The sequence below is a fragment of the Cydia fagiglandana genome, chromosome 25 (genome assembly GCF_963556715.1).
Source record: "Cydia fagiglandana chromosome 25, ilCydFagi1.1, whole genome shotgun sequence".
NCBI lineage: Eukaryota > Metazoa > Arthropoda > Insecta > Lepidoptera > Tortricidae > Cydia > Cydia fagiglandana.
This window is the reverse complement of record NC_085956.1, coordinates 4102534-4118097: the sequence shown is the minus strand read 5'-3', so window position 1 is coordinate 4118097 and position 15564 is coordinate 4102534. Positions and strand designations below refer to the sequence as shown.

General features: G+C 37.9%; 2 protein-coding genes across 2 annotated transcripts; both read left to right on the top strand.

The window, feature by feature from the left end:
* Positions 1 to 14: 14 nt before the first annotated feature.
* On the top strand, positions 15 to 2865 carry LOC134676896 (G patch domain-containing protein 4). Its single transcript, XM_063535279.1, has 4 exons — positions 15 to 183; positions 330 to 481; positions 1213 to 1493; positions 2191 to 2865. The coding sequence occupies exons 1-4, from the start codon at positions 138 to 140 to the stop codon at positions 2774 to 2776; spliced, it is 1065 nt and encodes a 354-aa protein (XP_063391349.1). The 5' UTR covers positions 15 to 137; the 3' UTR covers positions 2777 to 2865.
* A 405-nt stretch (positions 2866 to 3270) lies between these two features.
* Positions 3271 to 12243, top strand: LOC134677105 (probable NADH dehydrogenase [ubiquinone] 1 alpha subcomplex subunit 12). The gene is made up of 4 exons (XM_063535560.1): positions 3271 to 3431; positions 4443 to 4584; positions 10911 to 10967; positions 11391 to 12243. Exons 1-4 carry the CDS (start codon positions 3331 to 3333, stop codon positions 11520 to 11522), a joined length of 432 nt encoding a protein of 143 aa, XP_063391630.1. The 5' UTR covers positions 3271 to 3330; the 3' UTR covers positions 11523 to 12243.
* Positions 12244 to 15564: the final 3321 nt, after the last annotated feature.

Sequence of the window (15564 nt, the reverse complement as noted above, 5' to 3'; positions counted from 1 at the left end):
TTGATTTGACAGATCGTGTGACTTATTGAGGTTATCCCTAACCTATTGTAAACATACTGTTTATGTTAAAAAAATATCCTTAAATCATGTTTTAGTGACTATTTATAAGCTAAAATTTAGCGTCGAACCTTACGATAATGGATTTCGCTAGAAAACAACTCGAGAAATACGGCTGGACCGATGGTAAGATACCACATCTATCGCTTTAACTACGCATTAGTTTCGATAAGATTATTCATATAGAAAATAGGCATGAAATCATCCTTATATCAGCCTATAGTCTTTATAAACTCAAATAGTAATAATTATTCTTTTATTCATATTTTTAGGTAAAGGTTTAGGTAAGAATGAAAATGGTATATCTCAAGCATTGAAGCCCAAGTTAAAGCGAAGCGTCACAGGTGTAGGGCATGACGCGGCGTCTGACTTCACAGAACACTGGTGGACGACGCTGTATAACAAGGCAGCTGGTAATGTCGAGGTAAATTTATATTTAGGGCCCCCCCACATCTGGCGTCTTTCGAGCGTCGGCGTCTACAATTCTATGGCCGACGTCGACGCAACGTCGACGCAGCGTCGACGCAACTGCGCAGCGACGTCATTTTCCATAGCGCTGGACCGACGCCGACAGACGCCGACGCTCGAAAGACGCCAGATGTGGGGGGGCCCTTTTTTATTATTATTATTAAGCCCTTTATTCCTTAAATATATAATGACCCTTACAGTAAGTATAAGGGCCCTTACAGTTGTATAATTGGGTCAATCAACTATTTCTTGTTGTTATACTGTCCCATCAGCCAGGAGACAATAGTAGCATAGTTTGCAAGAACTGCCGTACCATGTACTACAAACATGCTTAGTAGATGTAACATTATGGATAGGCCTTATAACTACCAAAAAAGTCAAGTTATGTTAATTTAAATATGATAAAACTAGTATTTTAAGAGTGACCCAGGAGACCGTAACTATGGCAATGAATGACAAGAAGTTGATTCACCCAATCAACACTTTCATTCATGCCAATCAATACAAAATGAACACAGAAAAGAAGAGTATGTGTTGCTTCTTCACTCGTATTGTCTCTTAATTAGTGCTTACTAACTTATATTATAAAATATTTATTAACAACTTGAATCATCATAAAATGAAAAAAAGAAATATTAGACCTGCAAAACGAGGTCAGTCTTGTAACTGGTAACAATCATTTCACAGATTGAAGAGAAAAACGGCAAAACCAAAAAGATAAAAACAAACACGGATGACTTCCAAATATCAAACAGCACCTGGAAACTGACGAAAACAAAAAAGAAATCAACCGCAGAAGAGGAACAGTATGCAGATTATTTTGTTAAAAAAGCGACTTTGACAAACGGGGGAGTTAAAATGGAGAAACTGGCGGAGTCAGACTCGGAGAGTGACGGGGAGAAGAAGGATGTGTTTAAGATGACGGATGAGGAGCTTTTTGCGGCCTGTGGTGGACGGACAGCACATAAGTATGTTAATATTATGTCTATACATGATACCCATCATATTCTTTGCTTATGTTGAAAAAAAATCCGACTAATTCAGGGATTCCAGTCAATAAGGCATTCTATGATGATGTACTTGCATTTTGAGACCTGGAAATTAAGCTTTTGCCATTTTAAAAACATTTGCAGATGCAAAACTTATGTTTTGGGCTCTAAACAATGTTTTACAAAAAGGAAATAAGGGATCATCCATAAATTACGTCACACGAATTTCTTTTGGTTTGGTTTTTTGACTCCTCCCCCCCTCCTTGTCACACTTATGTGACCAAGTGCAAATCCCTCCCCACCTGGTGTGATGTCACATTTTAGGCAATTTTGTTTTCATCGAAATCAGCAATACTAACGCGGCATTATTTTTTTTAATAAATAAACATTTTTGGTAAAAGAAATATTAGTAATTTTATAACACAAAACCAATTAGGAACGAAAATTACCTACATCCAAAACCTCATTATTTAAATGTACATTTGCGAATAAAAATATATAAATTAATTTTCGGTTACTGATGAAGTTAAAATGACGTCACAATGTTTGTGACTCCCCCCTCCCCCATGTCACATTTTCTTGACCCCCTCCCACCCCCTAAACGTGTGACGTAATTAATGGATGACCCCTAAGTAATCAAATTATTCAATAGGTACTATTCCTTTTTTTATTTCAGAGGCGCAAGACATGGATTGCGGGCTTTAGGCAAATTAGCAAGAATAGAACAACAAGAACAACATTTGCTTGAACAAGAAAAGTATGAGGGTTACTCGCATTATGAAAAAAAAAAGAAAAATAAAAACAAACCAGCCAGTGAACTGCAAGTTGAAGATTTAAATTTGAACAGTGACACAGAAGTTCCTAAAACCAAGAAGAAGAAAAAGAAGAAGCGTTGCTCAAACAGCGAGAGTTTAACGGAAATTGGGAACGGTAACATCGAAGTGGCTGAATGCACAGAGTCCGAGCCTAAAAAAAATAAAAAGAAACGTAAACTGACAGATGAAAATGATGCCAGTGAAATCGAAGGGGAAAATGGTAGAAGAACGAAGAAATTAAAAAACATTGATGCGAATGTTTCGGATCCTGATGTTGGATGTCTTTTCAAATCAAAGAAAAAGAAAAAGCGGAATGAAAATATGGAATCAGTGCCAAAGGACGAAGCGGAATCGAATACGAATTTCTTAAAAACAGACGGAAAGTACGAGTTCCTCGACAACGGGGTGGTTCGGAAAACGAAGAAAAAAGATAAAAAGTCAAAATGACATTCACTCTTTTATTCTGAATGAAATCGATTTTTACTTTACTAAGTAACTTTTATTTTTCCTTTTTAGGTACTAATTATTTTAGTAAAATAAATATTTTTAATAGTAAAACGGGATATTTTCTTCATCCCCTAACCCTACACTGCCAAAGACGTCAACTGACGCGCGTGGCTCTAGTCTAGCCTCGACATGGTTCACGACGTTCACGATAACGCGCCGCACCCGACGCGTTTAAAGGGTTAAATGGAAAGCAACTGGCAAAGTTATTTATAGATGGCGCCAGCATAGTTTTCCTGTTTCTATACTCTGGCAGGTCAGCTTTTTGTTAGTAAAAAAAAAACAAGTAAAACTATACTGATCCCTTTCTTTTGGGTGCTAGTACTAGCGTAAGACAAAGACAGTATGATTCTCTATGAGACGGTCCCTGGCGAATCCGATTTAGTAGTTTTTTAAAGAGTTATTATGGCAACATTAATAATCTGTCATCGCTCAAACGTCAAAGTGAAATTACTAATTTTGCTTTGCTGCGAAACGAAAATTGATTTGACTTAAAAATGTCCATTGCAAAGATATTTGCACTAGATAAGGTAGCCAATTTCTTCAACATCATACGCCAAAATGGAGGCATTCGGGGTTCCCTGTGGAAACTATACCGGTAAGAATCTATTTTATTATGTAATTACTTTGTGATAGGTTATGTTGTTTTGACTTTTACTTTAATTTTGTGTTATTTTCTTTTGTTTACTTTAGTTAATAAAGTTTTGAAAGACAGTTCATTAATTACTAATGCCTTTTAAATAAGTTAAAAGTAACGCTGTTACAAATAAAATACAAAATTCCTTTGACAACTGTTATTGTACTCTTCTGCGTAGTATCATATTATCGGCAAAATAATTTTTAGTGATGTTTATTTATTAGGAAAAACTGTCATAAGGCAAGAACTATCCTATTTGTTACATACAAAATACACACATAGTCATAGTGCCGCTCAAAGACAGTCAGAAAGGATCCGGTTATTCTCCAGAAGCGAGCTGTGTGTGAGTGAGTTTGTGATCCTGTTACGACCTATTGGTTTATGCATAATTTGGCCACCAGAGATCCTCGTAAAATGTACTTTGCCCATATAAAATTTTGGTCTTGTGGACAGCACTAAGGATTAGACTGGTTTTTTGCAAAAACTTTGAAATAACCATATATTTATAATCATTTCAGACTCAGTTTTTGTTGTTGTAGTGTTTTTACGTAAAAACTTCGTAATATTAGATTGCCCAATTAGAAATGAAATAATGAACAAAGAACGAAAAAATACCGGTTTTGTTAATGAAATAATGAACAAAGAACGAAAAAATACCGGTTTTGTTCCCATACACAAAATACCGGTTTTGTTCCCATACACAATACCGGTTTTGTTCCCATGCACAAAATACCGGTTTTGTTCCCATGCACAAAATACCGGTTTTGTTCCCATACACTACCGATTTTAGTTCCATATACAAAATACCGGTATTCTTCCCATACAAAAATATCGGTTTTGTTCCCATACAAAAAATATCGGTTTTGTTCCCATGCACAAAATATCGGTTTTGTTCCCATGCACAAAATACCGGTATCCGATCCCTGGACAGCTCCTATCACCTGTAAATGAATAATTTCTATTTTTCCACAGTCAGGATGAACTAAAGGACGGTACCCTAGTAGGCGAAGACAAGTTCGGCAACAAGTACTATGAGAACCCCCGCTACTTCTACTCCCGCAATCGCTGGGTGGAGTACTCTCCCAACTTCCACATGAACTATGACGGCAGTCAGGTAAACATTTACTAAACTTCTTCTTCATCTTCATTTTAGGGGCTAGAAAAACATGTTAAGGTGGTTCGCCTAGGTTACTCAAAACTTAACTCTCGCTAGATGGCACCACTTTTGCAAAATTTCAGATTTTATTTTTTTGTGAAATGGTCTTGGTATTTGTATACTTAAAAGTATGTTTCGCGCACTCTTTAAGTAAATATTGAACTATGAAAATATACATTGAATACTTCATTGTGCAAAAACCACCTTTTTAATTCGACGGAGTGTTGCTGTCACGCTTTTTCCTACTATTACTCACACATGCAAACAGTGTTTCCGTGATCCTTGTAGTAGACAATTTCACACAACGTAAGTATGTTGCAATAGCGTAACGGTATGTTCGTGGAAATACGTGCAAGAGGATTGGGGTTCAAGACTGGTGCGAGTAGGTAATTTCTTTTTGTTTCTCCTTTGTGTTATCTTACCTTTAAACGAGCAATTATTAGATATATAATTATTTATTTGTATATTTGGATGGTATCAGAAACGGCTCTAACGATTTCGATGAAATTTGCTATAAGGGGTTTGATCCCTTAGCTAGGTCTATGAGAAAACGCGCATTTTTGAGTTTTTATGTTTTGTAAGCTTTGGTCGGTCTCCCAGATATTCAATCTCCGCTTGGCAACTAATCCCAGAATTGGCATGCGCACTAGTTTTTACGAAAGCGACTGCCCTGACCTTCCAACCCAGAGAGTAAACTTATTTGGATTAGTCCGGTTTCCTCACATTGTTTTCTTTCACCGAAAAATAGGTATCGGTGTATAAATAGGTAGGTATCAATGCTATTTCGTACAAAAGTTCGAAAAATCATTGGTACGAGCCGAGGTTAGAACCCGCGACCTCCGAATTGCTTTCCGCTAGGCCAGCAGCGCTTCCCCCACATACTCAGTGTTATCAGGTTTTTTAAAAATCAAAAACGATTACTTATGAAAGCAGAAGAATATAAATGATCGTATTAGATTTATAATTGTTACATATTTGCCGTAACTTATTTTTAACCGACTTCCAAATCCCAAAGGAGGAGGTTATCAATTCGGTTGTATGTTTTTTTTTTTTTTTTTTTTTATGTTTGTTACTCCATATCTCCGTCATTACTGGACCGATTTTGGAAATTCTTTTTTTGATTGAATGTATATGCATACAGATTGGTCCCGTTTCTATCAAAACCCAGTTCTGATGATGGGTTCCATGAGGAATCGAGGGAACTCCTCAAATCTTAAAGGCATACATATAGTGATTTTTGGGATTTTATCATCAAATCAAGCATATACATCCAAAAAAGTGACATTTGATGAAGTGGAACTGCTGATGATGATCAGAACGGAACTCCTCAACGACGCATAGTTCACGGTTGGCGATTTGTCCTCTTCGTTGTGTTTGTTAAGCAAGTTCAGTTTTTAAGCTACATTTTTGTCAAGCTCGAGTTCTGATGATGGGATCCATGAGGAATCGAGAGAACTCCTCAAATCTTAAAGGCATGCGTATAGAGATTTTTGTAATTACATCAAAAAATCAAGCATTTTCATTAAAAACTGTTGCATTTGATGAAGTGGAACTGCTGATGATGATCAGAACAGAACTCTTCAACGACGCATAGTTCACGTTTCGCGATTTTTCCTCTTCGTTATGTTTGTTAAGCAAGTTAAGTTTTTAATGCACATTTTTGTCAAGCTCGAGTTCTGATGATGGGATCCATAAGAAATCGAGGGAACTCCTCAAATATTAAAGGCATGCGTATAGAGATTTTTGTGTTTACATCAGAAAATTAAGCATTTTCATTAAAAACTGTCGCATTTGATGAAGTGGAACTGCTGATGATGATCAGAACAGAACTCTTCAACGACGAATAGTTCACGTTTGGCGATTTTTCCTCTTCGTTATGTTTGTTAAGCAAGTTAAGTTTTTAAGCCACATTTTTGTCAAGCTCGAGTTCTGATGATGGGAACCATAAGGAATCGAGGGAACTCCTCAAATATTAAAAGCATACACATAGATTTTTTTTGTATTTTCATCATAAAATCAAGCATTTACATTAAAAACTGTCACATTTGATGAAATGGAACTGCTGATGATGACCAGAATAGAACTCTTCAACAACGCATAGTACACATTTGGTGATTACGAATTTCGATTTTGACTTGGACTGGGTCCCGGACTCGGACCCAGAACCGGAATACCCGGATCCGGTTCGGACCCGGACCCCGGACCTGGACTCGGATCCGGGCTCGGACCCGGACTCGGACCCGGACTCAGACCCGGACTCGGACCCGGACCTTGACCCGGAAAACCACTATGAGACCTTAACTAAATAAACCACTATGATTACCTACCATAAAATGTGTAAGTATATAAGTATGATGATGCCAATCTTACTAGCCCCTCCCGCTTAAACCCCCGTACACCGCACCGCATGCGCCGTTAAGTGGGTTAGGTTAGGTTTGAACTGCGATCCTCACAGAACCGAACTGCTATCAGAGAAGTGGGTTAGGTTAGGCTAGAACTACGACCCTTACAGAAGCGAAATGCTAGTAGAAAAGTGGGTGGTTTTACCTCCTTTTCGACATAGTAGGTATACCATCTACAATAATCTTTCACCGGCCCCCATAGAAGTCGGTTTTTTTTTCTTAAAAATTATTAAAATGTGTTTTTCAATTAAAAGACACGTCAAGATTGTTTACCTTATTTGTAATGCTAAAAAAAACAAACTAGTAATAATTGTGTTTTTCATTCATAGACAAAATCCATTATTTTTAACCACAGGAAATTTTATACACTTCTTTTTAGGGTTCCGTACCCAAAGGGTAAAACGGGACCCTATTACTAAGACTTCGCTGTCCGTCCGTCCGTCCGTCCGTCCGTCCGTCTGTCACCAGGCTGTATCTCACGAACCGTAATAGACAGTTGAAATTTTCACAGATGATGTATTTCTGTTGCCGCTATAACAACAAATACTAAAAACAGAATAAAATAAAGATTTGAATGGGGCTCCCATACAACAAACGTGATTTTTGACCAAAGTTAAGCAACGTCGGGAGTGGTCAGTACTTGGATGGGTGACCGTTTTTTTAACCGACTTCCAAATCTCAAAGGAGGTTATCAATTCGGTTGTATGTTTTTTTAAATTTTTTTTATTTTTAATTTTTTTTATGTTTGTTACTCCATAACTCCGTCATTACTGGACCGATTTTGAAAATTCTTTTTTTGATTGAATGTATATGCATACAGATTGGTCCCGTTTTTGTCAAAATCCAGTTCTGATGATGGGATCCACGAGGAATCGAGGGAACTCCTCAAATCTTAAAGGCATACACATAGTGATTTTTGGTTTTTTATCAACGAATCAAGCATATACATCCAAAAAAGTGACATTTGATGAAGTGGAACTGCTGATGATGATCAGAACGGAACTCTTCAACGACGCATAGTTCACGGTTGGCGATTTGTCCTCTTCGTTATGTTTGTTAAGCAAGTTAAATTTTTAAGCCACATTTTTGTCAAGCTCGAGTTCTGATGATGGGATCCATGAGGAATCAAGGGAACTCCTCAAATCTTAAAGGCACGCGTATAGAGATTTTTGTATTTACATCAGAAAATCAAGCATTTTCATTAAAAACTGTTGCATTTGATGAAGTGGAACTGCTGATGATGATCAGAACAGAACTCTTAAACGACGCATAGTTCACGTTTGCGATTTTTCCTTTTCGTTATGTTCGTTAAGCAAGTTAAGTTTTTAAGCCACATTTTTGTCAAGCTCGAGTTCTGATGATGGGATCCATAAGGAATCGAGTCCTCAAATATTAAAGGCATACGTATAGATTTTTTTGTATTTTCATCATAAAATCAAGCATTTACATTAAAAACTGTCGCATTTGATGAAGTGGAACTGCTGATGATGACCAGAACAGAACTCTTCAATGACGCATGGTACACGTTTGGTGATTACGAATTTCGATTTTGACTTGGACTGGGACCCGGACTCGGACTCATACCCGGATCCGGTTCGGACCCGGACCTGGACTCGGATCCGGATTCGGACCCGGACTCGGAACCGGACTCGGACCCGGACTCGGATCCGGACTCGGACCCGGTCTCGGACCCGGACACGGACCCGGACTCGGACCCGGACCTTGACCCAGAAAACCACTATGATACCTTAACTAAATAAACAACTATGATTACCTACGATAAAATTAATGTAGGTATAAAGTACGATGATGCCAATCTTACTAGCCCCTCCCGCTTAAACCCCCGTACACCGCACGGCATGCGCCATTAAGTGGGTTAGGTTAGGTTTGAACTGCGATCCTCACAGAACCGAACAAGGATTAGGTTAGGTTAGAACTGAGAGCCTTACAGAAACGAAATGCTACTTGAAAAGTGGGTTTGATTAGGTTCGAACTGCGATCCGCACAGAACCGAACTGCTATCTGAGGAGTGGGTTAGGTTAGGCTAGAACTACGACCCTCATGGCTCCTCTTCACGATGGGCCAACGCCGGCCACTCCAAGGGACGCATTTATGCGTTAGAGGGAGCAAGTGATTAGTGCATGGCTGCGTCCCTTGGAGTGACCGGCGTTGGCCCATCCTGTAGAGGAGCCATTATACAGAAGCGAAATGCTAGTAGAAAAGTGGGTGGTTTTACCTCCTTTTCTACATAGTGTACCATCTACAATAATCTTTCATCGGCCCCCATGGAAGTCGGTTTTTTTTTCTTAAAAATTATTTTGCTTTTTTTTGTTTTTTTTTTTTTGCATTATGGCACGGAACCCTTCGTGCGCGAGTCCGACTCGCACTTGCCCGGTTTTTATTGCAGTGAGGATGTCCTGATTGTAAAAATCAGAGAGATTAGGAAGAGTATAATTTCTAATTATCTTTGTAAAAATAAAAGAATACGTGTAGCCCATACTTAATAATCGATTTATGATAATAAGAAAAAATTAATAAAAATAAAAAAAACAATACGAAATTTAGGTGTAACAAAAATACAAAAAGTTATGTTCCAGCATACAATGACCGGGGATCGAACCGGGAATCTTCCGTTTTTTTTTTTATACCACATCGGTGGCAAACAAGCATACGGCCCGCCTGATGGTAAGCAGTCACCGTAGCCTATGAACGCCTGCAACTCCAGAGGTGTTACATGCGCGTTGCCGACCTTTTAAAAACCTGTACACTCCTTTTTTGAAGAACCCCATACTGTAGACCCTCGCAAGCAAAAAAGCGACTGTTTGCATAACACGCCATGATAGTTCTTAGCTAAGCTGAAAGCTGACGAACTTCTCGCTTAGGTCAATTAACTACCTGTCAAATATCAGTGTCAACAAAATTGCACTAAACATGACGGCACTCCAAATTCGAGCCGTGGTCAGCCCGGCAACGTCGGAAATGGTATGGCAACGTCGCAAATGTATCTGTACACGACATTTGTGACACACACATACGTAAAATTGATGAAAAGTTAACTATGATTTTTGCATGATTTCTGTATGAAACATTGTTTTCCTGTTAATTTCGCGCAAACGAATATTCGAAAGAAGATAAATGCGGAAATATTTGTGTACTAATAGTGTGTAGTTACTTAATGAGCTTTGATTGAATTTTGTATGAAAAGCGAACCACCTTAAGGGGCCCACTGATTAACAGTCCGCCGGACGGTATCGGTCTGTCAGTTGTTCGGAACTGTCAAAATTTTGTTCTAACTGACAGGCCGATACCGTCCGGCGGACTGTTAATCAGTGGGCCCCTTTACAGATCACCACTTAAATGTCACCCTGTATAAAGCTCCAAAGCCTATGTATCACTCCGACCATTCCTGATCTATTGTGATCGCCACCTATTACAACTCTCGATCCAAACCTGCAACTTCAAACAGCTGCAGGATCTATCTCGAGAGACTTGGAGACTTTAACTCCTGAACCTCTCCTCCCTTTGTCCTCCCTGAGCGGCTACTGTGATACTTAGCTAGGTAGTTGAAATTTTCACAGATGATGTATTTCTACTGCTACTATAACTACAAATACTAAAAACAGAATATAATAAATATTTAAATGGGGCTCCCATACAATGAACGTGTTTTATTTGCCGTTTTTTGCGTAATGGTACGGAACCTTCGTGCGCGACTCCGACTCGCACTGGACCTGTTTTTTTTTTTAAATAAAGCATGAAGATAATATTTCATAATATATTTCAAAAATTAAGTTTATACATTTTTAGGAGTTTGATTGGTATCTCAACTATGTCAAGTATCTTTGTTTATTATAATTAAATATGTATTTTTAATAATTTCAGGTCCCCGCTGAATGGTTCGGCTGGCTGCACTATAAAACCGATCTTCCCCCACACCAGGTATAAACATGGGACCAGAGGGTCTACCGCGAACCACTTTCGACCTGTTGCCTCTCTGTCGCACTTGTAAATTAGTACGTAAGTGTAACAGGGAGGCAACACGTCGAACGTGGTTCGCGGTAGACCCTCAGGGATCGTGCATGTTCTAAACTCAAATTAAACCCAGGCACAGAATAAATAATAGTACCAGGCACAGAAGATTCACTCTCTAACAAAACGCGTCTGTTACGATCAGGACAGATATGACCGCTAGGTGGCGACAGCGCCACGCGCGGCGTATGGCTAGCCACCAAAATTGGTGTGGGACGGATGCACTTGTAGGTACCTGTTGCAAAGCGACGAAATGGTGGAGTGAGCCACGCCTGATCTAGGTTCTAAACTTGAAAGATGGCTGCGGCCAGTGAAATTCATTTTTTTTTGCAGGACCCCAGCCGCCCTAAATATGACTGGATGCTCTATGGCAACGAGAACCTCTCTGGCACCCAGGGCCAATATGTACCCTACAGCACCACCAGGCCCAAGATCGAGCCCTGGGTCCCTAAATCCAAGGAATAAACTGTTATACAGTCTGGCAGTAAAGAGTAGAAATAGAGGGCGCCACTGAGCGTAAGAGACATTGTGTAATAGCCTATTAGCGCATACTACGCTCACTTTTGGGAACCCACTATTTTTAGGGTCCCGTACCCAAAGTGTAAACATTACTATGACTCCGCTGTCCATCTGTCTGTCACCAGACTGTCGAGATTCTCTTTAATTATTACCATTTGAAAGAAAGCAAGAAAGAGAATACATTTATTTATCGCCACAACATATTACATATATGAAACAAAGACATACAGACATAAAAAAACGCTAAAATAGGACCGTACTCGGCATAATGCCGCGGCAATTCGTGGCGCTGGTTTTCAATGGGGACCTGATTTAAAACTATAATTTCTACTCTTTACCACCGAACTGTACCTATATGTTCCATCATCTATTTTAGTGATTTAATAACCTTTAAGTACATATGTATTTGTCATGCTACTTCAGCCAACTTCAGTACTTTTTGTACCGAGACTGACTGAAATAGCAATGCACGTTCGAACGTTTCCGTGAAAATACGATGGAAAATAATTATGCACTACATCTGAAAATCAAATTATAGGTTATGTGTACTAAAGTAGGAAGGTAGATCGTATGATTTGACGATTCAGCCATCTTTAGAATACTAGCACTCTAGCAGTTTTTACATTTTAGTTTTAAGTAGAAAATGGAATAAATCTATTTATACGAGCTTTTCGCGCTTCATTGCATTGCACACAAAAACTAAGTACATAAGGGTTAATTGCGCTAGTTTTTGTCCACTTTCGTTTTATTTTTTGTGAAAATACTGTTAAATTATGGTTCTAGTATTCATTATTTTTATTTAAAGGTAACGAAATATTGCTTAGGGTGGTATTCAACCTATCCAATTTATTTTTCCAATGTGTACTGCATCTCACATTTTGCTTAATCGTTTTCGTCCACTTTAATTAAAAATAAAATACATTAGTTGATACTCCGTCAAGTGGACGAATACTAGAGCTGGACGGAAACTATAGTCCGTGTTTTTTAGCATTAGAAAGAACTTGGCAGAAGTATGCTTGTGGTTCCAAATCCGGCACTTTTAGCGGTAATAATTTGAAGTAAATTATATGTACTGACCATGCTACATTAGATAATTCAATAATTATTAACAATTAAAGAGCCTCATAAAAACTACACGCTTGCTTCTGCGGAGTTCTTTCTAATGCTAAAAAAAACGAACTATAGCGTAGGTAATGAATGACCCTATAAGGGCACACGAGGCACGTGCCCAGGACCCCCATCCTCGGGGGCCCCCAAGGACAGACAGTAACAGTAATAAATAGAAGATCATAGTACAAAAATATTAGTTTAATTTACTTTCCAAAAGAGCTCCAAATTCTTATGTGCCCAAGGGCCCAACCTAGTTTAAGACGGCCCTGGGCTTGGCATGGCCACGCATGGCCCATCGTTAGCCACTGTACTGGCCGTACTGGGGCCTTTAGGCTCTCCGTAGACAATACCGAGGCCTAGTTTCGGCTGAGATTACTCGGCAATGAGTTGATTTCAGTTGGAGCCTACTACAAACCAGTTTTGCTGTACGGGGCCTGGCCGCTGGTGCTCAAACTGTACGCTCACGCTGAACGGTTATGAAAGGACTACGTTACGTGTTATACGTTAGTTTGAATTGGTAGATGCAGTATTTAATAAAATTGTTGATGTATTTTTTTATTATTATTTTGCTTGTAAGTTTTAATGTTAACGTGTAAAAGTGCCCTTGTGGCATATTTGCTGAATAAATGTTGAAGTTGACTAAAAAAATTGTAAATACAGATTGACATTTTAACCAAATTTTAACCACCGTTCATACTCTACGTAGTGAATTTATAAGTCGTACTGAACAACTTCTATTAATGCCAATGCCAATTAATGCCAATGCAGAAATCACGAAAAAAAATTTGGCTGTTTCATACATTACGGCTGGTGTGTTGCCGCTGATTTCTGTAGGACAGCCAGATTTATTTTTCTCGATTTGCGCGTACCTTTGTTTTTAAGCTATTACCTAGTAAACTGGGAAAAGGGCAAGAGAATGAATGATGACCTAGTAACCTTACTGCCAGAAAAGTCTCTTCTTTCCATCCTGTTACCCCCAGCTGGGGTGTAGGGCTCGAATCTTTTTCTTCCACTGACTCCGTTCCTGGGCAGCTTGGGTAGCCAGAAAAGTAGGTAAGTAATATTAATTAGACTGGTTAAGTACATCAGCAATAGTTGCTAAGCGGGCAAGGTGTTCAAAATGGTCTTACACTTTATTGTTAAGAGAATAAGAACGCTTCAAGGTACTTTAGAACACCTCGCTCGCTTAGCTTCTGCTGCTGACTGTACTAATAAACAGTTGGTTAATTATATGCTTCATTAAATATCTATTCGTACTTTCTTATCTCTTCGCCTTTTACGCAAAGGATCAAGTTCAAGTTCAAGTTCTTTATTGTATGTAAGAATCAGGTTACATTGCAGGTGGAATATACAATTACATATTTAGTTACACCGAAACTTTACCTTTTCAGGTGTACATACATTTACATTATACATATTTAGTTACATATTAGGAACACTCATGATAAACTTAAATAATCATTTATACAGTAAAAACATTTTTCTATTAGCCACATTTTTATGTTTGTTTTGAAATGCTCAAGTTCCATGTCTTTAAAACGATTAGGTAATTTGTTGTAAATTGTGATACACATAATATACGCATTTTTAGCCGTGAGCGACAGGTTAACATATGGCCTAGGTAACCTGTGTCTGTATTTAGGTCTTACTACACGAGTACCCAATGATATATTTTCTGTGAACAAATATTTATATTTGTGAACAAAAACTGAAACTTCATAGATATAGACACAGGGGAAAGTAAGAATATTATTTTGTATAAAATATGGACGGCATGATTCATTGTCAGTCGGACTAATCGAAAAAATGGCTCTAATACAGCGTTTTTGAACAATAAAGACATTATGTTTGTCTGTGCAGTTTCCCCAGATAACTACGCCATACCTTAAAATAGAATTTACATAACCATTATATGCTATTAACGCTGCAGGAATAGAAACAGTTTGACTCACCCTTTTTAAGGCAAAAACGAAGCTATTAACCTTGGAACATAGTTTATCTATATGTTCCCTCCAGTTGAATTGATTATCAATAAGAATACCTAGAAATCGTGCATGTTGTACTTCTTTTATAGATATATTGTCATATTGTATGTTTAACTGTTGTGAATTGCCTTTGTGTGTATGAAATTGAATGTAATTAGTTTTCTCCAGATTTATTTTCAAATTATTTCTATCTAACCATTTAATTGTTAGAGCAAGCGTTCTGTTAAGGTCATCATTATAAGTTAAAAGATCTGTACATTTCACAATTATTGATGTGTCATCTGCGAATAATAAACTATTATGTGGAAGGCTTTTGGGCATATCATTTATATAAATAATGAATAGCAGGGGACCCAGAATACTGCCTTGAGGTACTCCATAATGATTATTGACGAAAGTTGATCTATAACTATTTAGAGACTTAGTTACTGGACAGTATTTTATGGTTTCTACACATTGGGTTCTATCACTTATATACATTTTTATCCATTCAAGAGCAGGACCACGTATACCATATTTGTATAACTTTACTAATAATCGTTTATGACATACAAAATCGAAAGCTTTACTCATATCTAATAATAATACAGTTACAGGGATCTTATTATCTACTGCATCTAGAACATTTTTTACCAGTTTAAATGTGGCTAAGGAAGTACATTTAGATTTACGAAAACCATGTTGATGATCGGATATTATATTATATTTATCAAGGAAACTTATTAATCTACTAAACATCACTTTTTCATATATTTTGGAGAAAACTGAAATTAAGGTTATTGGTCGGTAATTGCCCATATTAGTTTTATCGCCCTTTTTATGAATCGGTTTAACCACAGACTTTTTCAATATATTTGGAAAGCTACCTTGGATCAATGAAAGATTTAGTGTAT